At 39.6% G+C, this 25,151-nt stretch overlaps 1 protein-coding gene across 1 annotated transcript in view; it reads left to right on the top strand.

Moving 5' to 3' along the window:
- Positions 1 to 280: 280 nt before the first annotated feature.
- The window catches only part of LOC138760559 (cysteine dioxygenase type 1-like), a 36,438-nt gene continuing 11,567 nt past the window's right edge, over positions 281 to 25,151 (top strand). Inside the window, exons 1-3 of the mRNA XM_069931283.1 lie at positions 281 to 599; positions 15,581 to 15,658; positions 22,857 to 23,011. Of these exons, the coding sequence (XP_069787384.1) occupies positions 430 to 599; positions 15,581 to 15,658; positions 22,857 to 23,011 (403 nt within the window). The 5' untranslated portion in view covers positions 281 to 429. The remainder of the gene's footprint in view (positions 600 to 15,580; positions 15,659 to 22,856; positions 23,012 to 25,151) is intronic.

Here is a 25,151-nt window from a genome sequence, read left to right as displayed (position 1 = left end):
CAGGAGTACAGTGAAATCAACGTCCCTGACCCGAGCACCTTGGAGCAATATACCTTCTTAATGTGCGGTAAGAATTTTTAAAAAAATCGATGTTCCTCGGGCAACAAACACCAGAAGGATCGAATAACATCTCAAACACAGTTTTAAAAAAAAAGCTTTCATTGCAAACCAAAGGGGGCAATTATGTTGAAGTTATTCATTAACTCAGCCTAGTAAGATAGCTGCTCGTTCTAGAAGATAGCGCACAAGCGTATTGATTATCGACTTACCGCACATCCACGCGTTGTCATAAATAGTTGGAAAAGTATTAATTGTTCAGTGAACGTAATTTAAGATCCCCCTGGAGTCCCCGTTGGTCCTTCCCCGACTCTATAAATAGCTGACATTGGGCGCTGCTGGTCGGAGGTTGAGGTGAAGATTGCGGCGATCATGGAGCGGACAGAAAGGAAGAAACCTCAGAGTCTGGCGGATGTCATTCAGACTTTGCACCAGCTCTTCGCTGGTGACAAAGTGGATGTGGAGGAAGTACAGGCTTTGTTGGAATCCTACCAAAGCGACCCTCACGAGTGGCTAAAATACGCCAAGTTTGACCAGTACAGGTGAGGGCTAATCGGGTGAGATGCAATTGCATTAGGTTAAAAGACGGCTGGGTGAAAGGATGGCTCACGTTCTGCCCACGCCGGCACTGAGCTCACTGGACAATGAGGAATGGAGTATCCTAGTGGGGAGTAACACGGCTGGAAAGGCCTGTGGTTGTGTAGGCAAGCACTGGCAACTCCCATTCTTTCATGCAAATTTCGTCAACCAGTGATCGAATATTAAAATGTGAAGCTGTACACCTTTATCTTTTAATGATTATCGTTGGTCGTATTCGTAATTGGTGCCATTTTTTTAATCTTGTATCCTCTTCATAATTTCATAAATGTTATGATCCATTCATTTTTTTAAAAATGTAGGACGTGCCAATTAACCTACACCCCGGTACGTTTGGAACAGTGGGAAGAAATCGAAGTCCCCCCCGGTCTCCGAACCATCTCCTTCCAGCCAGCGCGGGATTCGAACCCCTGTCCCTATCGCCGGCGCTGTAAAGGCGTTGCACTAACCGTAACCCCGACCGTGCCACCCCTTTCTAACTAGTTTTAAGGATGTTAATGGAATGTATTCAAGTTTTTCTTTTCATTCGAGTTGCTAAAGACCAAGCGCTTCCTTAAAAAGAAAAAAAAGCGTCCTCTGGCATTTGTGGAACGCGTCTGGTTTGAATTACTGATGTGTTTTTGTTCGGCTTTTGGTAATTGATCGCACTTAAAGCTCCATTTGGGGCTGGAAGACTGCAGCAAAGTGGAATTTTACTACGGTGGAAGTGGTTCAAAACACTGGGAAAATGTTTAACGAGGTGATAAGCTTAAAGCTATAGTCCGGGCGAGTTCAAGCTTTTTTTATAAAAAAAATCCTTGTTGCTTTTTGTAACTTTTCATCCCATCCTGCATCCTTAAAGCAGCTAATTTTTTTTCTTAAGTCGGATTTTACAGTGAAAAGGGTAAATTATATAGAACGATGTTTTGACTTGTTGCTACTTGTGTTACAATTTAATGATGGTTTGTAGTGAACTTGAAGCATTTTACTCAATTAATAATCTTAGAAGGAAGGGAAAAGGACATAACAGAATTAATTATTGGCAGTCCTGATTTTGATGCTCCATTACTTCCTCCTTGTTAGTAGTGGGTCAACAAATGAAATACCACATCAAAAAATACAGAGTACATAAAGGCACATATTAAAAGTTTAAAAAAATACATACACAGATCATATTATTGCATCCAAGGTGCACAGCATTCTCAATTAAACAAATTATAGTAATATTAGTTTATTATAAAAATGAAATCTAAGCCCACAACCAAAGGTGAAACTGTTTGGCAAAGAGAGAACAAATTCCTTATTGGAGTAATAAATGACCTTATTGGTCAACACCTCTGCACTAACACCAAATCAAAGATTTTGAAAGATTCAAAAAGGGTCCCCACAGCGTTTGAAAATTTAAGTTCAAATCGGAAATTGACCATCTAATCTTCTCTACATTTAAACATGACATAACGTCATGTAACCATTGAGCGTGAGTAGGTGGAGCAACATCCTTCCATTTGAGCCATAAGAGAAATAAAGGCTAAGACATGTAAGTCAGATGCTGTTAAAGTTATGCCACTCTGTCCATCAGCAACAAACAAGGCAGTTGAAAGATTAGGCTTAAAATTAACTTTAAAAAGTTCTGAAACAGTTTGAAATACTTCATTCCATTATTTCCCAAGACCCTGGCATGTCCAAAACATATCACAACAAGGGGATACATCTACATAAAAGCGAGATAGTTTGACTTTGGACATGTGAGCCCCATGGACTATTTAAATTGTAGCAGCCAGAAGTCGTGGTCCATGTGGGGACCAATGACTTAGTTAGAAGTGGGGATAAGGTCCTGAAACAGGAATACATAGAATTAGGCAGGAAGTTAAAAAACAGGACCTCTAAGGTAGTTATCTCTGGATTTTTGCTGGTGCCACACGCTAGAGAGCGTAGTTATAGGAGGATGTGGAGGATGAATGCGTGGCTAAAAAGCTGGTGCAGGGGGCAGGGGATAAGATTTTTGGATCATTGGGATCTCTTCTGGGGAAAGTCGGATCTGTACAAAAGGGACGGACTCCACTTGAACTGGAAGGGGACCAATATCCTGGCAAGCAGATTTGCTAGAGCTGCGGGGGAGGGTTTAAACTAGTTTGGCAGTGGGGTGGGGAGCAGAGTTTGCGAGCAGTGTCTAGGGTGCATGGCCACCTAGTAAAGAATGGTAAAGATAACAAAGGAAGGATGGAGGTTAAGGTAAAAGGTAGAATAGGGAATATATGTGAGGGTAATTCTCTGTAATGCGTGTACTTTAATGCAAGAAGCATAGTGAACAAGGTAGATGAGCTTAGAGCATGGATTGGCACTTGGAATCATGATGTTGTGGCAATTAGTGAGACCTGGTTACAGGAGGGTCAGGACTGGCAACTAAATATTCCAGAATACAAATGTTTTAGATGTGATAGAACAGGAGGTAAAAAAGGGGGAGGAGTTCCTCTGCTTGTTAAGGAGGACATTACTGCCGTGAGGTGGCAGGATGGTTTGGAGGGATCGTCCAGTGAGGCTGTTTGGGTGGAATTGAGGGGTGGAGGAGGCATGAGGGTACTAATAGGAGTGTATTATAGACCACCAAATGGGCCAAGAAAATTGGAAGAACAAATTTGTAAGGAGATAGCATATATGTGTAATAAACATAAGGTAGTGATCATGGGAGATTTTAACTTCCCTCACATTGATTGGGATACCCATACAGTAAGAGGGCTGGATGGGCTAGAGTTTGTCAAATGTGTGCAAGATAGTTTTCTTAATTAATACGTAGAGGAACCGACTCGGGACGGTGTAATACTGGATCTCCCATTAGGGAACGAGATAGGTCAGGTGTCTGAGGTTAATGTTGGAGAACAAATTGGGTCTAGTGATCACAACTCTATTAGTTTTAGGGAAGAGCAAAGAAGGGCCTAAAGTTAAGGTTCTGGATTGGAGAAAAGCAAATTTCGAAGGAATGAGAATGGCTTTGGGGAGTATTGAGTGGGACATGATTTTTTCAGGAAAGGATGTAAATGAAAAATTGAGAATATTCAAAGAAGAAATTTTGAGAGTACAGAGTAGATATGTCCCAGTGAGGATCAAAGGAAAGGCTGGAAGTCACAGGGAGCCTTGGTTTTCGAGGAATATTAGAAATTTGGTTAGAAGAAAGAGGGAGGTGTGCAAGAGGTATAAACAGCAGGGTGATGATAAATTGAAAGAGGACTCCAAGGAGTGTAGAAAAAATCTTAAGGAAGAAATTAGAAAGGCCAAAAAGTGGCATGAAGAGGCTTTGGCAGGCAGAGTAAGAATAAATCCAAAGGGTTTCTATAGGTACATTAAAAGTAAAAGATTAGTGAGGGATAGAATTGGACTCCTTGTAGATAGGGAGGGTAGGCTATGTGAAAAGTCAGAGGAGATGGGGGAAATTTTAAATGATTTCTTTTCCGCGGTATTCACTAGGGGAAAAAAAATATTGTACCAGTTGAAGTAAAGAAAAATAGTGGGAAGTCATGAATCATATAAGGATAACCGAGGAGGTAGTGATGTCAGTGTTAAAAAAGATAAAGGTGGACAAATCTCTGGGTCCGGACAATGTATTCCCAAGGACACTCAGGGAGACTAGTGTACAGATAGTGGGGCCATTAACAGAGATATTTAGGATGTCACTGGTCACGGGGATAGTGTCAGAGGATTGGAGGGTGGCTCATGTTGTTCCGCTGTTTAAGAAAGGGTCCAAATGTAAGCCTGGAAATTGTAGACCTGTGAGTCTGAGGTCTGTGGTGGGTAAGCTGATGGAAAGTGTTCTGAGGGATGGCATTTACAAATATTTAGAAGAACAGGAATTGATAGGTAGTAGTCAGCATGGCTTTGTCAGGGGTAGATCATGCTTAACAAACCTGATTGAGTTTTAAGAGGGGGTTACAAAAAATGTTGATGAAGGGAAAGCTGTGGATGTTGTCTATTTAGATTTTAGAAAAGCTTTTGACAAAGTTCCCCACAGGAGGTTAGGAAAAAAGGTGAGGCATTAGGTATGAATAAGGAGGTAGTGAAATAGATTCAGCAATGGTTGGATGGGAGGTGTCAGAGAGTACTGGTAGAAAATAGTTTGTCAAATTGGAGGCCGTTGACTAGTGGAGTTCCTCAGGGATCGATCCTGGGTCCACTTTTGTTTGTTATATATATTAACGATCTGGAAGGGGTGGTGAATTGGATAAGTAAGTTTGCAGATGATACAAAGATTGATGGTATTGTGGACAGTGAAGAAGATTACCATAGCTTAAAAAGAGATCTAAGAAAGCTTAGAGGAGTGGGTTGAGAAATGGCTGATGGAATTTAATACGGATAAGTGTGAAGTGTTGCATTTTGGAAAGGCAAATCTAAATAGGTCATATATATTGAATGGTAGACAATTGAGGAGTGCAGAGCAACAAAGGGATTTAGGAGTTATGGTAAATAGTACCCTCAAAGTTGATGCTCAGGTAGCTAGAGTGGTGAAGAAGGCATTTGGAATGTTGGCCTTTATACATCAGAGTATTGAATTCAAGAGTTGGGATGTTATGATGAAATTGTACAAAGCATTGGTGAGGCCAAGTTTGGAATACTGTGTGCAGTTTTGGTCACCGAATTATAGGAAGGATATAAACAAAATAGAGAGAGTGCAGAGAAGGTTTACGAGAATGTTGACAGGATGTCAGGGTTTGAGTTACAGAGAAAGGTTGAGCAGCCTGGGGCTTTTTTCTCTGGAGTGTAGAAGATTGAGGGGGGATTTGATGGAGGTGTTCAAGATTTTAAAAGGAACAGAGAGAGTCAACGTGGATAGGCTTTTTCCATTAAGAGTGGGGGATGTTCAAACCAGAGGCCATGGTTTGAGATTGCAGGGGGAAAATTATAAGGGGAACACGAGCGGAAATTTCTTCACGCAAGGGGTGGTTGGGATGTGGAATAAGCTTCCGGCAGAGGTGGTTGAAGCAAGGACGTTATTACATTTAAGGAAAGACTGGATAATTACATGGAGGGGAGAGGATTGGAGGGGTATGGACCAGGTGCTGGTCAGTGGGACTAGGAGGGTGGGGATTTGTTCCAGCATGGACTAGTAGGGCCAAACTGGCCTGTTCTGTGCTATATATGGTTATATGGTTATTTGGAGGGAGTGGTGAGCACATAAAGATGAGGTATTAACCAATTTAAAAATTACATTCCAAGTTTCTTCAGAGATTAAAAGCTATAGGTTCTGTTCCTGGGCTTTTTTAATTTTAAAGGAACCTCTCTTATTCCCAGCAACATGTCATAAATGTTAGATATTGAACTATTATAAAAATGTTGTAAATTAAATATTACATCTATTAAATTCTTATCAATACTCTTAGGAAATGTATGTAATTGAGATAGCAAAAAATCTCTAATCTATAAATAACAAAAAAAAGAGTATTTGGTTAGATGTATTTAACTGATAGTTGTTAAAAAGAAAGACTTCCCTCAATAAATAAATCTTTCAAACATTTAATGTCTAATTCTTTCACCTCAATTTAAGCAAGTAACATGACAACTATCTTGAACACAAGAAGCTTCCAAAGAGAGCAGTGAAATGTGTTTTGTGATGTTGTTTGAGAGACAAATATAGGCAAGGACACTAGATAAATTCTTTTCCTCAATGGAGCCCTGCTCCCAAATTCTAGCTTATGAAACCTGAACCCAATAGGTTTGGATAAAGTTAGATTGTCTTTCTGACCTGTTTTTATGCAATTGATTCCAGGTTGGGCAAGACCTGCTACAAGACTGTGGGTGGAGGGGTTGGGAGGATGGAGAAGGGGAAGTATTTGTTCCAACTGATTGTGGTCACTTCAGCTTGGATTTTACCTGGACAAATCTCTGCACTTCCGCAATGTTTTAATGGGATTTGTTTCATCTACCCAAGAGGTTATCCAGAACAAAGTTCAATTTTAATGTTGCCTTAAACCTAGTATATTAAACCTAATACAATATAGAGAATAGTTCTTTCAGAGCAGCCAAGCAAGTCATCTTTAATATGCATACAGATGTACAAAGTAGAGGAGCAACAGCATAATTACAAAGTGTTGCAATGAAAACCAAGGGCAGCATGCGAGCACTGTTGTTTTGGGAATCTGATGGCTGTGAGGAAGAACACGAAGTCTATGCATGATTTTACATGTTTGAACCTTCTGCCTAATGGGAAGTGGGAGAAATGAATCTGGGGTAGGATGGGACTACTTCAGTGGCATTCATGTGGACAGGGTGCAGGCTCTATCCTCCCCCTCCTTATCTATGATCAACTACTTTGCCTGATGCAAAAATACTACTCATTGGACTATAGAAGGAAATTGTATTAATATGTATAAATGAATTGATTAGCAAGTTTTTGGTCTATTAAATGACTAGTAAAAATTGAATCTTTAAAGAATGACAGCAAGAAAGTGGATTTCTGGGGAGGAAAAAGCAAGCAGAATCATGAAGTTATCTGAGTTCTGTTAACTTTGTATCTTTCAGTGATCTATATTTGTGCACTACTGTATTCTTTTTAATAGTCTCTCATGAAGTTTTGTATTTGCAAATTTATTCAGTCAAAGATTCCATATGTCTGATTGCAATTTAAATTTTAAGCACAAAGTTTTGGATTGAGGTGCCATATCAGTATTTGTGGTAAGTTAAATGGAGTTGTATTATTATTTCAACTTTTGTTTCCTTCTCTCTAACTCCCAACATGTAACCCAAAAGATAAAACTGTATCTCGGACTTGTTTGGCATATTAAGATTGAGACCCAGTATTTTCCAGTCTAGTTTCTTGGCTAGGCATGAGGCAGGCTGGATCTGAAACACATTCAGACCGCAGTTTCCTGGATCTACTGAGTTTCTAGATTTGGATTGGTATATTTTGGTTCATTCTGTTGATTGTATTTTGCAACCTTAAATGGAAGGTATTGTGTGAAATGGCTTCAATGGAATAACTGAATAAGTTGTCATGAATGTTTGGGTTTCAATTAATCTGATTATCTGTTCTCCAATCTTTGGATCTGAGCAAGAATTTGTGCAAGGACATCTGACTGTTTATACTCTTGCCTGCAAAGTTTCAGCAATCGTTAAGCAAGGAAAACTAGCATTATCACCCTCTTGGAATGCTGGTGATCACAGTATACATGATTATGTAACCTTATTTGATGGGGGAAAGTTGCTGAATGTTTGCTCCAAAACTTTTTTTTTATTGCTCCTGTTCTTGTGCTAAGAATTGCATCTTATTATGGTTCAATACAGAAGATTTTGAACTCTATTTCAAAACAATTGTTTTAATATTTGGAATGCAATCATTGCATCGCATAATGCATATATTCCACCCTTCCTGATGCCTATGAATTTTGACCTTCACACTCTCTTCAATTATTTCAGCCCTATTTATTTTTATTCTTCTTATGACACAATGCATGAAAGGTTCATAAGTTTTGACCAGGCCTCTGCAGTGGATAAAGAACCAAAATATACCAATTAAATTTTGCATTTAATCAATTTTTGCTTCACCCCGCCCCCCCTACCAGTGAGGGATGGATCATCACATCTAGTTCTGTGTGATCCAATTCTGTTCTATGAAAAACAAATAGGATATATTGAGTCTTAGATTATTTTGAGTTTGAAATGATGATTTGATCTGGGGGAATACAATTTCACCTCCCTCCACTCTTACCCCCTTTGACTACTTGATCCAATACCTGATACTGATTGGATGTTCAACACAGCCACACATACCTTTTATTTATAATAAAACTCCAATTGTCTATACTTTTACCAAGCTAAAGACATTCTGTTTGGATTTTTGGGAAGAGAATGGGAAAATGCAAGGTTGATTAATTCTTGCACACACCAGGTCTGGTGTTAAGGAAAGGACATTCTCAGATCAAATGTGACAGCAAGGTGATTTATGATGGTCATAGTGAAGGAAATTTGGTAACGAACAGTTGGAATATTGAGCAAATAATAAATAGGGCTCCATTGCATGCGATGGTGGCTATCCTGGCCTATTTTCCTACTACGGCACTTGTACAGTGCTGCTTTTACAAACTGGCAAAATAAAGAGCAGCAGATACTGGAATTCAAACAATGGCTAGATTCGCATAATATATTTGTAAAGAACCCTTTTATATAGCTGTATGCCCACAAAGGAAAACAAAATGGATGGATACCTTTATAATCAAAAATTGACACCACAGGAAAACAAGTTGCAGACACCGGAAATGTGAAGTAAAAACAGAATCTAAAAATAAGTAGATCGTCAGAAAAATGTAGTCTGAAAATTTATTCTTTCACTGCCGATGGTGTCTGCCTTGCCAAGCATTTCCAGCATTTTTTGCTTTTAGATTCAGTCCATTGGCTTTTTAATTAGTTAAGTCTTCAGTAAAGTTGAATAAGCCTGAATTTTCCTTGTATTGTTTGTGTTTTCCCACTACACTTTGAAACGAAATGAATCTGCTGTCAGTTCAATCATTGAAGGTAAGCCAATTGATCTTTGAATCCTTTGTTCATTGGGTAAAACAAATCACAATTTAATTTAATTTAAACAGAAATTTAATTGATGGGATTTATTGTTATTTACGCAAGTACATGTAGAGATGTACTGTGGGATTCAATGTGTTGTTAACCAGTCAGTCTCCTGCAGAGAACATGCAGTGAATTTGAATTTAACCTGTAATGCTTTTAAGACCGCAATGTCAGGAAAATCACTGAAAAAAAAATAATTATTACCCGTGTGGTTGTTCATACGGGGCAGCTTTTAAGGCTGCAAGTACCTGAGTGCAACAGTTCCAGTGGTTGGACGTGCAGGAAGGTGAATGACCGACAACTAATTTTTCCAGTACGATTTTCACTGCAGGCTTCCTCCAAAAGTTGTCGGGGCCCTGCAGGATAAATTGACTCAAAATTCCTGCACATTCCTTTTTAGACTGCCCTGGTAGTGGCAAAATTCCTTGATGGTGCCGTTACATGCCTGCAGTCTCAAAATCATAATTGACCTCTTTTCGTGTGACCTTAAATTTTAAATTTTTTGAAGAGCAGTGGATAAAGACCTTGCCATATAGTTGAAAGTGCTTACCTTTAAAATGGGTGTGATAAGTTTGTCCATGCTATGATTGGAAAGGAGGGCAAATACTAATTACTAATGGATTTACAAAATTTAGAGCCACTATTCCTGTCTGGTGTGTTATCTGTAGGCTGGTGGTTTATGCTAGCTTGTTTTACAAACTGTTGTGTGTTACCTGAATAACTACTGTTAAATATCTGTCATCTAATGAAAGATGGTGATTAAAGAACTGGTTACACTGAATCAGACCTGAAACAATCACACTGTTTTTTTCCCCTCCATGAATACTTCCTGACCTGCTGGGTATCTCCTAGCATTTTCTGCATTGCTGCCATCAGTGAGCTACCATCAGACTCCTCAACAACAAGTTTATTGAGGAACTTGTCTAAGAACTTTTATTTTTGCACTTTATTGATTTTATTTTTACGTCTTTGATTTTCACAGTCAAGTTTTTAAATGTTTTTTTATTTGCCTACATTGAGTACATTGAGTCTGGTTTTTTTTACACTGCCAGTAAATGGTAATTCTGCCTTGCCCACAAGAAAAATGAATCTCAGGGTTGTACGTGATGTCATTTATAACAATAAATCTGAAATCTGAATGATGGTCAAGGGTTCTTTTTGTTTGGCTCCAGAAATCTATTTCACACACCAAACGGAAGTAGAAGTTGGTCATGTGGCCACTAGAGTCTGTTCTTTGCCTCACTGCACATTTTTGTCTGTACCTCATAACCTGACACTAATGTTTTTTTAAAAAATAATCTGGTTAGTGGAACACTGTTGAAGCTCCAGCAATCAGGACTGGGGTTCAAATCACGCACTGTCTGTAAGGAGTTTGTACACTCTCCCTGTGTCTGCATGTGTTTTCCCTGGAGGCTCTGGTTTCCTCCCAACCTTCAAAATGTACCAGGGGTTGCAGGTTAATTGGGCGGCACGGGCTCATGGGCTGAAATGGCCTGTTACCGTACTGTATGTCTAAGTTTTTTAAAATTTAAATTTAAACCTTGAATATAGTTGTGACAGCCACTTCAGATCTCTGGATTAGCAAATTGTAAAGATGGGCCTCCTTGCCTGTGTTTTAAATGGGTAACATCTTCTGAAACTAAGGTCCCTAATTTTAGATTTCCACACAAGGAATAATAATACAGCAATTACTTTGTTAAGCTCCCTCAGAGTAATTTATGATTCCTTAAGATCATTCAAATATTTTCCACCATCTGTTGGCACAAATCAAGAACATGATGGAATAAACTCCACTTGAATGACAACAGCAATGCTCTAATTTCAAAACCATCTGGAGCAGAGCAAGCTGCTTGATTGGGACCCGTTTACCACCCTAAGTACTACTTTCTTCCTCTACTGGTTAACAGTTGAAGATTCTGCCTTCTACACAATGCACAGTTGTTACTCAATTTAGTTGATCCAATCGCACCCTTATATCTGTGATCCCAACTACTCAAGCAGGATAAAAACAGTTGAAATATGAGAATGGCATCACTGGATGGTTCCCCTCCAAGTGGCACATCAACCTGATTTGGAAATTGTCTGTTTCTTCACAGCTGGGTCTTGGTAAAAGAATGTCTTATCTAACAGTGCTATGGTAGGATCAAGAAGATGACTCACTACCATTGTCTGAAGGGTAGTTAGTGATGTGCGATTGGTGTTGGCTTTGCAAACAGCACCCATGTTTCCAAAATGAATAGACTAAATAAAACTATCCTGACTTCAAAACCAGGCCCAACCCTCTCAATTTTTCAAGTATTAGCATTGTGATATTCTTTATAATTACATTGATGGTAATTCAGAGAAAGTAAAAATTGCACATAGTCCTCAATGTATGTTAAAGCTCTTTGATTGTTGCAGGAGTTCTGTACTTCATGAATTTACTAATTGGGTAGAGTTGATGCCCAGGTTGATAGGCCTAATTCTATTCTGTTACATGTTCTATACATTGTCTCCCAAATTTGCACATGACCCTGCATCTTTCTATTGTGCCCCTTATGTTTTTATGATCTGGTTTCCCTTGAACATATTTTCTTTTGTTTGCTCAACTACTGTTGGGATGGCAAGTTCTGCATTTTTACCACTCACTGAATTTCCAAAAGATGACCCATTGAGGAAGAGACAATTTTCCTAATATATTGGTTTTTCTGCAGGAGGATATCCTCTCCTCGTGTCATCCATGTGAATTTTATTTGGTTTTATTTTATTTTGTAATATTGAATCTAGAATTGTGGGCAGGTTGAACACTTTAATTCTATCTTTCTGGGAGTAAAACCTGATGCTTACTTATAAAATTTGACTTTATTCACCCGCTTTTCTATTTTATAACTTATTTGTTTGCTTATCGTTTTTTTTTTAATTATTTTTCACACTGTGAGCCATATCAATCAAAATACGTACAAACATTTCCCTCTTAAATATATATAGTGGCATTTTCTCCCCTTTTTTCCCCCTTACCTTCCCTCCCCCTTCCCACCCCCGTCCAAACTCATTAAACGTTCAACATATACAATACAATAAAAACATTAAACAATGTCATCACACAATGAAAATAAACAAGAAAAATGTGTCATCTACTTTTACACACTGGGTCAGTTCATTTCGTCTTCTTCTCATTCTATCTTTTCAGGGGGTGGAGGTCCGTGGTAGGCCCTGTCTGTTGGGTTCCATGTACGGTTCCCAAATTTGTTCAAATAATGTGACTACTTTTTAAATTTATATGTTATTTTTTCCAGTGGAATACATTTATTCATTTCCATGTACTCTCATTGCTGTACTCTCAGGCTCTCCTGATTTACAAGTTGACATTATATATTTTTTTGCTACAGCTAAGGCTATCATAATAAATCTTTTTCGTGCTTCATCCAGTTTGAGGCCTAATTCTTTACTTCTTCTATTACTTAGAAGAAAGATCTCTGAATTTTTTGGTATGTTTTTTTTTGTGATTTTATTTACTTTTTCACTTTTCTCACATGCCCAAATTGGATGTACTGTAGTTCCCATTTCCTTCTTACAGCGAAAACATCTATCTGATAATGTTGGATCCCATTTTTTTTACTTTTGGGGAGTGATAACTTTTACGTTACCTGTGTAACCAATTGTATTGTATCATGTGTATCCTCGTGTTTATTATATTCTTCATAGTTCCAGAACATAACTTTTCCCATGTTTCATTTTTTATCTTTATGTTTAAATCTTTTTCCCACTTTTGTTTGGGTTTATAACTTATTTCATAATTTTCCTTCTCTTGCAGCTTGATGTATATGTTAGTTATAAATCTTTTAATTATCATTGATTCTGTAACCACATATTCAAGGCTGTTTATTTCTGGTAATCTCAGTCTGTTTCCCAATTTATCCTTTAAGTAGGCTTTCAGTTGATGGTATGCAAACATTGTACCATGAGTTATACCTTATTTGTACTTCATTTGTTCAAATGTTAATAAATTATTTCCCAAAAAACAATTTTCTATTCTTTTAATTCCTTTTCTCTCCCATTCTCTAAAGGAAAGGTTATCTATTATAAAAGGGATTAGCTGATTTTGCATCAATAATAATTTTGGTAGTTGGTCATTTGTTTTTTTCCTTTCTAAGTGAATCTTCTTCCATATATTGAGTAAATGATGCAATACTGGTGAGCTTTTATATTGTATCAGCTTTTCATCCCACTTATAAAATATATGTTCCGGTACCTTCTCCCCTATTTTATTTAGCTCTATCTTAGTCCAATCTGGTTTTTCCGTTGTCTGATAAAAATCTGACAAGTACCTTAATTGTGCTGCTCTATAATAATTTTTAAAGTTTAGTAGCTGCAAACCACCTTGTTTATACCATTCTGTTCATTTATCTAGTGCTATCCTCGGTTTCCCCCCTTTCCATAAAAATTTCCTTATTATTCTCTTTAGTTCATTAAAGAATTTCTCTGTTGAGGGAATTGGTAACGATTGAAATAAATATTGTATCCTTGGGAAGACATTCATTTTAATGCAATTTACCCTCCCTATCAATGTTAGTGGTAATTCTTTCCAATGTTCTAAGTCTTCCTGCAATTTTTTTATTAGTGGCTGATGATTTAATTTGTGCAGGTGGCTTAAATTATTATCTAATCTAATACCTAGGTATCGGATTGCTTGTGTTTGCCATTTAAATAGTGATTCTTTTTTAAAATTCTGTATAATCCACATTACTCATTGGCATCACTTCACTTTTATTTGCGTTGATCTTGTACCCCGATAGTTCTCCATATTCCTTCAATTTCTTATGTAGTTCTTTTATTGATATTTCTGGTTTGTTAAGTATACTATGATGTCATCTGAAAATAAACTAATTTTATATTCCTTCTCCTTTATTTTTATCCCTTTTATTTTATTTTCTGTTCTTATCAGTTCTGCCAATGGTTCTATTGCTAAAGCGAACAGTGACGAAGATAGTGGACATCCCTGTCTAGTTGACCTACTTAATTTAAATTGGTTCGATACATATCCATTTACTGTTACCTTCACCAATGGTCCATTATATAATGTTTTAATCCAATTAATATATTTTTTCTGGTAAATTGAACCTCTGTAGTACTTTGAATAAATAATTCCATTCCACCCTGTCAAAGGCTTTTTCTGCGTCTAAAGCTACAGCCACTGTTGACTTCTTATTTCCTTGAACTGCATGAATTAGAATAATAAATTTACAGACATTATCCACTGTTAATCTTTTCTTAATAAATCCAGTTTGATCTTGTTTTACTATTTTTGGTACACAGTTTGCCAATCTGTTTGCTAATAATTTTGCTATTATCTTATAATCTGAATTAAGTAGAGATATTGGTCTATATGATGCTGATGTTAATGGATCCTTCCCCATCTTTGGTATTACTGTAATTATTGCTGTCTTGTATGAATCTGGCAAGTTTTGTGTTTCTTCTATCTGGTTCATTACTTCCAGGAGAGGAGGAATTAATAACTCTTTAAATGTTTTATAGAATTCTATTGGGAATCCATCCTCTCCAGGTGTTTTATTGTTCGGCAGCTTTTTTAATATATCCTGTACTTCCTCTATTTCAAATGGTTTTATCAGTTTGCTTTGCTCCTCTTCTTGCAATTTCAGCAGTTCAATTTCAGCTAAAATTTCTTCTATTTTATCATCTTTCCCCTCATTCTCAGTTTGGTATAATTGTTCATAAAATTCCTTAAAGTTCTCATTAACCTCCATTGGATTATATGTAATTTGTTTGTCCTTTTTCCTTGATGCCAATACAGTTCTTTTAGCATGTTCTGTTTTAAGTTGCCAGGCTAATATTTTGTGTGTTTTTTTTTCCCCTAGCTCATAATACTTTTGCTTTATTTTCATTATGTTCTTCACCTTGTACGTTTGTAATGTTTCGTATTTTATTTTTATATCCGCCAGTTCTCTTCTTTTTGTTTGCTTATCCATCACTTTTCCCCTCATTCACTTTATCCTTTTTCATCCTTTGAAAATACACCAGATCATACTTGCCCAAATTGAATTTTTTAATTAATATTCTAGGAAAGGATTGGGGCCCTTTCCCTGGTGTAGAACTTTAAACCATGATAAGTTGTATCAGCATCTGTTGAGCTTGCGTTTGAAGTAAATTTAAAATTGGATACATCAACTTTTGTTGGCAGTTGAGACTTTCACCTAGATTTTCAAATGTTGTACTTTAGTTCCTAGATTCTGACTCATCTATGGTCATTTATTGTCATTTGTATCGGATCTAAAATGATGACAGTGGAGTCTAACACCAATAAGTCATCTTTTCTTCCGTTGTTTCTTTGCTCTGTAAATACATTTATTGATCTGACTTGAAATCTTTGGTCAAAGCACTATAATTGGACCTCCTCTTTTTACAGGTACACTAGAAATCTTGTTGATGAAGGAAATGGAAAGTTTAATTTGATGATTCTGTGCTGGGGTGAAGGTCATGGCAGGTGAGATATTTAACTAATTCATCTAATGCCTTCATTGCAATGACAGTATTTACTTCAGTTGTAGCCTTTCTACTGCTTTGGTTGTAATTCTATAGAGATGAAAGAGATGTGTATCACTTATCTTAACATGTATAAATATACATTCTAATGATATTTAAAATATCTAAATAATTCAAGGCAACTATTTGAATACTAGATTTAAAATGTATCTGCAAAGGTTAGCAAAAGTTGTATTTATTGCTTAGAGAAAGCATTTCCTCCTCAATATTTGAAATGGGGTTCAGTAACAAGAAAACTACTGTATTACTTGTTGAATAGTTTGGAAGAACTCTGCGTGTCTCATAGGTAAAGATCTATCACCAACATTTTGGGCCTGAGCGCTTTTCTCAAGGTTCTGAGTAAAAAGCAGATTGACACTTGAAGTGAAGGCCTGTGAAGAAGGGGTGAGGGAGGAATACAGGCCAACAGAAAAAAAGGTCTTAATTGGATATGGATAGGAGGACAAGAGAGGGGGAAAGGTGAAAATCAATTGGGGGAGAGGTGGAGGGGCTGCTGTGAGTGCAGGGCTGGGGGATAGGAGACATGGGGATAGATGGCAGGAGGGGAGCAGCTAACAGAAACTGGTGAACTCCATAGGTGCTTTTAAGCTGCAGCACCCGGGTATCCCTCCTGGGACCCAGGTGTGATTACTGGGGCAAAGGAGCTTTCAGCCCCTTTTAAGCTGTGGAGGGATCGACCCATTAAATTGCCAATTTGGCGATTTAAGGGGATCCTGCCCCCGCGATGACACGGTAAGTGATGTGGCATGCACTTGGGAACTATCGGTAAGTCTCTCTGTTCCCCCGTCCCCACCCCACCGGCTGTCAATTTTCCCCCGACCCCTCTCCTCTTGCCACCTCACATCAGCTGACCCCTCTCCTCTCCCCCACCCCCCCACTGTGGCAACCTCTCCCTCTCCCCTACTCCCACCACAGCAGCCGATCCCTCGCCCCCCCCCCGCCCCCCCAATCATGGCAGCAACTCCTTGTTCATCACAGACACTTCAGCCGGGCTTTCCCTATGATGCCAGATAGGGCAGGGACCCAGTTGACTCTGGAGCCTGCCAACCAGGTTGGATCCTTTCAAACTGGCTTGTGAGTAGGGTGCATACCGGGCAAATTTCCAGGTTAACTCCATTTTGTAAGGCAACTTGAAAGCGCCTATTGTTAATGTCATTTAGTTGGAGGGTACCCAGATGGAATATGAGGTATTATTCCTACAATTTGTGTGTGGACTCAGTCTGGCAGTGCATGAGACCATGGGCAGATATGTTGGCAGGGGAATGGAGCAGGGAATTAAAATGGTGGCCACTGGGAGATCTCCACTATTGTGGAGGACAGAATCGAGATTCTCAATGAAGCGATCTCCCAGTCTGAGTCCAATCTCTCTGTAGAGGAGACCATAACTGGAGCACCGGATGCAGTAGATGACCCCTGGAGATTCACAAGTGAAATGTTGCTTCACTTGGAAGGACTGTTTGGAGCCCCAAATGGTGGTGAGGGAGGAAGTATGGACGCAGGTGGAGCATCTCCTGCAGTCACAGGTGTAAATGCCAAAGTGGTGATTGGTGGAAAGGGACGAGCGAATGTTGGAGCCATGGAAGGAATTGTTGCTGTAGAAGGTGGATAGGAGAGGAGAATGTGGCAGAAATGACCAAGGATGATATTTGGATCCAGAGGCTGGTAGGGTAGCTGGTGAGGACATGGAATCCTGATTATTTTGCACGTGGGGGTGGAGGAACAGGGCCAAGTTGATGATGATAGAGGGAAGGCAACATTTTTTTGAAGGAGGAGAATGTCTCAGGTGAACTGGCAGCAGATGCAAAGGAGACAAAGGAAATGAGAGAAACAAATAGGATTCTTCCTGGGGACAGGGTGTGAACAAATGTAGTTGAGGTAGCTGTGGGAGTTTGTGGGTTTATAGAAGATGTTTTACTCCTAAAATGGAGACAGAGAGATTGAGATCTGTCGAGAGTCAATCTTCATCTCAGGAGACAAACTCTCCACAGACATCTACAAGCCTACCAACTCCCACAGTTGGTTACCTCCTAGGGCTGGCTTCTGCCATTCTGCATCTGAGTGCCATATTTGACCTCTGCTTGGTTGGCCAATCCCTTGGGGGACCCATGCATCATCCCTTCCACCCTGTCCTCTTTGCGCTGCTTTAGAGTTTGATTAAGAGTTTCAACTTGAAACATTGCCCATTCTTTTTTCTCCTACTGATGCTTCTTGAGATGCTGGGTTCCTCCAGCAGATTGTGTTTCTCTTTAGGAGCAAGAGCAAATTATGTAATTCATCAAATATGTTCTACTGCTTGATCTGATAGTAACCTTCAATTTGCATTAATGCATCCATTTATCAAGTATCTATATCTTCATCACTCTTTGAGAATGGGTTTTCCAGTGTCCCAATCTCCTCTTGGGGAAATGGGCAACCCTTATTTTTAAACCTTGATCCCTGGTTCAAGATTCTCCAAATAGATGCCATCTTTCCACATGTATCCTGTTATGTTTGAAATGTAACAAGCATGAATTTGTCTTACTTTGCATTAAATGTATACATTACAGTATTTGATGGTAATATGCTATCCAATATTTTACCAGATGCTAACAATTAAGGTACAACATGCTTAGTCAAAAGGAAGAAGGAAGTTTAATGAAGCAAAAATCAAACAGGGCTATTGAGAATTACCAGGTAGCCAGGACGAAACTTCCAAAGGGACTTTGTGGAGCCAGAAAGAGACCTGGGAAAGCCTTGGCAAGTCAGATTAAGGAAAACCCCAGGCATTCTACATGTGTGTAAAGAATAGGAGGATGACAAAAATGAGGGCAAGGCCACTTGGGGAAAAGGGGGAAACTTATCTGGAGGGAGAGGAGGTAAGGGATGCCCTTTCTGCCCTCACCAAGGAGAGGGTCAGTGCGAGGTCAGTGTAGAACAACCTTACGTGCTACTGCATGCTGAGATTGAAAATGATGTTGTGCCGGAGCTTCTGAAAAAGAGTAGGATAGTTAAATCCCCAAGGCCATATGGGATATAATGAGGTTCCATTTATTGTCATGTAATCAGGGCCAGTGCCAGACTATTTTGTGCCCTAGGCAAGGCCAACTACTTGCACAACCCCCCAAAAAATTAGTCCTCTTTCTTTTTTTAATCTTTTTATTAATTTTTCACAAAAAAAGAAAAAAAAAGAATAATATACAGAAAATGTGAAAAATATGCATTGTCCTTTCAAATTAATTCAATGTTTCAATATATTGACAGTTATATTGAGTAAGGAAATATAAAACAAATAAAAATAACTGATGGAAAAAAAATTAAAAACCCCAAAAAGCAAAAACAACTGGTCAGTCCTTTCTGAGAGAAAAGACATTATTCCTGAGTGAACACAACAACAACTAACTGGAAGTGGTTCAATTTTGTTTATTAGTTTGAGTCAAAGGAAAAGATTGAATAAATGGCTGCCAGGTTTTTTTAAAGTTAAAGGTAGTATCAAATGTCCGATTTCTAATTTTTTTTAAATCTAGGCATGACATAATGGAAGAAAGCCAATGAAGTAAAGTAGCCAGATTGCAATCTTTCCAATTGAGTAGTTTAGCTCTCCTTGCCATCAATGTTGAAAAGGCTACTATCATTTGGGCTGAAGCAGGTGGAAAGCCTGATCCCAATACTGTGATCCCAAAAATAGCTGTGAGTAAGTTTGGCTGTAAATCTAGGCCCAACACTTTAGCTTCAAAAACATCTTGCCAAAAAGTATCTAACTTTGTACAGGACCAAAACGTGAGCCAAAGTGGCTTCTTCGGATTTACACCTATCACAAACAGGACTTGTATTAGGAAAAGAGTGGGGACCGGTGGGGGGTGGGGGTAGTGGGGATCAGGGGTGAAGGGGGGGATTGGGGAGAGATGCGCTGAGCTCCAGTGACCGAGCTAATGTGGCCAGAGCTTCAGTCACCAGACAGCATTTTCCCAAAAAAATTAATCTTACTTGATTACTGCATGTTGGTCGGGACACTCAGCAAATACATAGCTGGACTTGAGCTGAACTTGTCCTACAGCTCAGCATAAGTAAAGAGTCCCAAGGTTTTGAAAACGTTACCTCTGATGTAATCAAGCCTTCAGTGCTCAAGGCCCTTTGGGAGCCCTTCTTGCTCTCAGAACCCTCTCACATCTGGTTCACGTGAGCCAGTCTCCAGCAGCCTGCAGCCTGTGTGGATCCTTCAGCTGCTGAGCCCTTCACTGGTGTGCTGCTGTGGTCACCTTCCCTGCTTCTCCTTCTCAACGGGGGTGGGGGGGGGTGTTCTCTCAGTTTCTGATGCCTCGTGCTGGTCCCCTGGAGTCTGCAACCCCTCATGGTATGCTGGCCAGCACGGATGCCACCATCTTGGGTATTTACCTTTGTGGTTGCTGCATTTATATATATATTTTTTTTAAACACCATCTGCTCCTTTAACTGGCTGTTTAAAGTCTGTAAGGAGCTATCAGCATCATGACCAGGCTGTTAGGACCTGTCAAGCATCTCTGCTCTCCAAACCCCTGGGTCAACACCAGCAGCAGTGCAGCTGTTACACCAGCCTTGGCAGTGCCACACCTCATATACTCTGGTTCCTGTGAGAACAGAGGGAAGAGATTGCCATTGACTATGATCTTCGTGTCCTCCCTCACCACAGGAGTGATGCTGGAGGATGGAACATTTAGTTCTCTTGTTCAAGAAAGGTAATAGAATGAATCCTGGGAAATATAGAGAAAGGTAATAGAATGAATCCTGGGAAATATAGACCAGTGAGTCTTGTGACAGTGGTAGGCAAACTATTGGAAAGGATTTTTAGGGCAGGATTTACAAGCACTTACAGAAGCGTAGTTTCATTAGGGATGACCTTTCTGAGGGGCAGGTCATCCCTCATGGGTGGTAGTCAATGGAATGTATTCCATTTTGAGGTTGATGGCTTAGTGGTGTTCCACAAATATTTGTTCTGGGCTCTTACTCTTAGAGCAGGATGACTTGAGTAAAGAAGTGAAGAGGTAGGTAACTAAGTTTGCAGATGATAGATAGGTTGGAGGTGTTGTGAATGAGGTAATAGGTGACAACTGGATATGGTTACAATGCAGAGTTGGGCAGAGAAATGGCAGATGGAGTTCAATCTAGAAAAAGTATGAAGAGATGCATATGAAGATCAAACTTGAATGTGGTGTATGTGGTAATGGCAGGATTCTTAGCATTGTAGAAAAACATGGATTTGGGGTCCAATTCCATAGAACCCTCAAAGTTTCTGTGCAAGTTGATAGGTTAGTTAAGAAGGGATGTGCTGTGCTTGCTTACATTAGTCAGGGGATTGTGTTCAAGAGCTGTGAGATAATGTTACATCTCTATAAAAGTCTACTTAGACCACACGGAGTATTGTGTTCAGTTCTGGTCACCTCATTATAGGAATACTGTGGAGGCTTTGGGGAGATGCAGAGGAGATTTGCCAGGATACTACTGGAATTGGGAACCTGTCTTGTGAAGAACGTTTGAGCGATTTGGAACATTTCTATTTGGAACAACGGAGAGATGACTTGGTGGAAGTGTACAAGATTATGGGACATGTGGATAGGGTTGCAATGGCCAATACCAGAGGACATCCATTTAAAGAGATGGAGGAAAATTTTGTGGAGACATCAGAGGTTTTTTTTTAGAGTGATAGGTGCATGGAATATATTGCTTGGGGTGATCGTGGAGGCGTGTAATATAGGGGCATTCAAAAGGCTTGGATAAGCACATGATTGTGATGGAGGAATGGATTAGAAGTGGTTCTCAATCTTTTTTTTCCACTCTCATCCCACTTTAAGTATTCTCTATGCCATAAGGGCTCTGTGATTAGTAACGGATTGCCTAAGTTGGTATGTGGGTGGAAACAAAGTTTGAAAACCACTGTTCTAATTGTACCTAATTGACTCGTTATGTGCACGGTTTCATAACACCAAAGGAAATGAGCCAATAACAATTTTTCTCAAGCAAAATATTTATGTAACAATTGGGTCTAGAGCAGTGATTCTCAACCTTCCCTTCCCACCCCACATACCACCTTAAGAAATCCCTTTCTAATCACGGAACACTGATGGCATAGGGATTACTTAAAGTGGTATGTGAGTGGAAAGAAAAAGGTTGAGAACCTCTGGATTAGATGGATCATGGTGACTAGTGTTTGTACAAGACGGATAAACATTGTGGCTCAAAGGCCCTATACTATGCTTTTCTGTACTATAGTCTAAATTTTACATTTTTTCCCCATATTCAGTTTTTGTAAACCAAAGGTATTGGCGCTCTATATTTAAAATTGCCAATTAACCTAATATTGATCGGAATTATTGTGGAAGAATTCCAAATTTCTTTATCACTCACTGTGAAATGATGTCTTAATTCTAATTTTTAAGCCTATGCCCTCCAGTCCTTTAATGAGCAGGAATAATTTGCTTATTCATATTGTTAGCTCGAAAGATGTTGAACTTTAATCGAATGCCCTCATTGTATTCCCGTGTAGTTTTAACGATCTCTTCCTGTAATCTAACCTGTTGTATCCAGTTATCTTCTGCTAGATGTATTGCACACTTGCTATGACTCTTGTTTTTTAGGTTGTGGTTTCAGGAACTGCTTACAGAACAATGGGCTTTACCTACCTGAGATTTTTTTCTAGGTTACCAAGAATACACTCCCGTGTTACGGAGGTTTTGACTTGCGAGAAAACCTTGTGATTTTCTGTTACATGAATCCTTACCAAAAATTGACATTTGTTGTTCCTTTTGTATTTTTATTCCATATCTCAATTTTTTGATATTGATTTATAAATTCTGCAAGGATGATCACTTCCATTATTCAGAGTGCCATAACGCAGGGAGGGGTACACGAACTCCCTGGTTTATTGTCTACCAGTCCTCTGTCGCTTGCATTCCAGTTGGTCTTTTGGTGATTTTTTTCTGTGTGACCGTAATATTGTTAAAATCTGTGTATATGGACACGTGTCTCTTTAGCAAATATTTTCTGCCATTTAAAATGTGTTGTTTTATCTTTGATTTCATTTGGAAAATGTCTTGATCATGGTGTTGCCAAAAGTGTTTTTAATCACGCTCGCAGAGAGGAAGAAATGGAGACTGTTGAAATGTATTTTGTTTTTTTTCACACTGCAGCAGCATTCATGACCACGCTGATTCCCACTGCTTCTTAAAAATACTTCAGGGCCAGTTGAAAGAAACAATCTTCAATTGGCCTTGTGATGAAAAAAAAGAACTCACGAAGAAAAATGAGACCATCCTTCAAGAAAATCAGTGTGCTTACATCAGTGGTAAGATTTCTAAAACTTGAAGGGAAATATTGATTGAAGATTAATTTGTCAGCTGATGTTCAAAAGTTCAACAAGTTTGCTGTAACAATTTTGTTCTAACTTAATTGCTTTGGGATATTATGTGCAATTCTACTGGGGCAGCACACCTTCACAGCACCAGCAATTGGAACTGGGGTTTGAATCCTGCACTGTCTGTAAAGAGTTTATACATTTTCCCCGTGTCTGCGTGAGTTTTTCCCAGGGGCTCTGGTTCGTCCCACCATTCAAAACATACCAGGAGTGTAGGTTAATGGGGTGTAAATTGGCTGGCGCAGGCTTGAGGGCCGAAATGGCCTGTTACTGTGCTTATTTGTCTAAATCTATTTTTTCCAAAACCATGCATGCAGTTTTAGTATCCTTGAATATGGGCATCCCAAGTTGTTTTGGAGCCCATGATGTTCTCTGTAAAATAGGAAATGTGCATGGGAAGTTCTTTTAAATACCTCATTTTTGTCATGTTAATTAAGAAATATTGAAGAAAGATACACTCTCCCTCTATGCATGTAGAATGTAGCAATGGGATATTTGATAATACACTTGAAAGAGAAGATGGTGAGGTGGGGGGAGCATTCTTTTTAGCCAGCCACCTCTGGTTATCAATCAAGATTTTGTTTGTTTTGGAGTGCAACTTGAACCCTCTCTAAACCTTCTGAGCTGATGGCAGAAATGCTGCCCAACTATGTCAAATGCTATCTTATGCCACTACCATTTAGAATGGACTCCATTCTGTGTTTTTTTTCCATTTTCATTTGATTGGTTGGACCAATGTCAAATGTTTATGACTGTCTCAAGTTTGTAGCTGTTCTAATTGGTGCATTTTATTCAGCCATATGTTACAGAAAATTGAAAGGAATTTACAGCTTCATTCTTCTACCACTCTTCAACCTTTGAAATAATTAATAGCACCTACTTTATTTAATTCCTCTTATCTGCTGAATTAGATTGGCTGTCTTTTTTTTCTCAGCAGTCATTCTCATCAATCTCCTGCAATGGTTTCTCATCCATGTGGTGTCAGAATTTATCATTAGACTCTCTTTTTCTAATTTATGTGTTGCTTCTTGATAGCAACCTCCTTGGATTTGATGTCATCTTCCATATGTTCAGCTCTAACTCATCATCTTACCAACACCCCATTGCCTCAGCCTGTTAGGTTGTTTGTGCAATGTGCTAACAATTTATCCAATTAAATGGAGATTAAGGACAAAATTATTGCCTTTAATATCCCATTTTGTTTTACAGCCCATCTATTTCTCTCACTGAATTGTCCCCCATCTCCCTTTCTATCTAGGCTCACCTACTGTTGAACATCATGCTTTAGAGCACACATGTCAAACTTTGGCCCGCGATATAATTATATTTGGCCCGCAAGATCATATTAAATATATATTAGAGTTGGCCCGCTGGCCGCCGCGCAAGTATAGCCCATGCACAGCAGCAAGCACTGCCATAGTAGTTTTTAGCACTTCCACAGCAGGCACAGCAGTACACCGATATAGTTAACGGGAAAGTTAATTAGATATTCACAGCGGCGCCGATACAACGGACCCGCCGCCTAGCTCCAACGGACCCGCCGCCTAGCTCCAACGGACCCGCCGCCTAGCTCCAACGGACCCGCCGCCTAGCTCCAACGGACCCGCCGCCTAGCTCCAACGGACCCGCCGCCTAGCTCCAACGGACCCGCCGCCTAGCTCCAACGGACCCGCCGCCTAGCTCCAACGGACCCGCCGCCTAGCTCCAACGGACCCGCCACCTAGCTCCATGTGGCTGGACGTGGTGGGTCACCTCCGCGTCTCCTTGAGCTTCATCTGTGGGCGGGTGCTGCTGGGCATCGGACTTTCCGCTGGGGTGGAGGTCGTGGACAAGTTCCACCGCTCTCACAGTATTCCCGGTGAGATGGCGAGACCAGTGGGGACTCCTTGGGTTGTTGGTGGTGGTTGCGGAGGCGGGGGCAGAGGAGGGAGAGGGGGCGGGGGGGAGATGCCGCTCGGGTTTGCTGGCTGGGCTGGGGAGGGCTCCCTGCAGACCTCCGCTCCCTGGCATGCTTCTCGGCAACGTGCGATCCTTGGCTTAAAGGTTAGAGAGAAACATTATTTATTGAATA

This window comes from Narcine bancroftii, chromosome 1, assembly GCF_036971445.1.
Source record: "Narcine bancroftii isolate sNarBan1 chromosome 1, sNarBan1.hap1, whole genome shotgun sequence".
NCBI classification, from domain to species: Eukaryota; Metazoa; Chordata; class Chondrichthyes; order Torpediniformes; family Narcinidae; genus Narcine; species Narcine bancroftii.
This window is presented reverse-complemented; position numbering and strand designations above follow the sequence as displayed.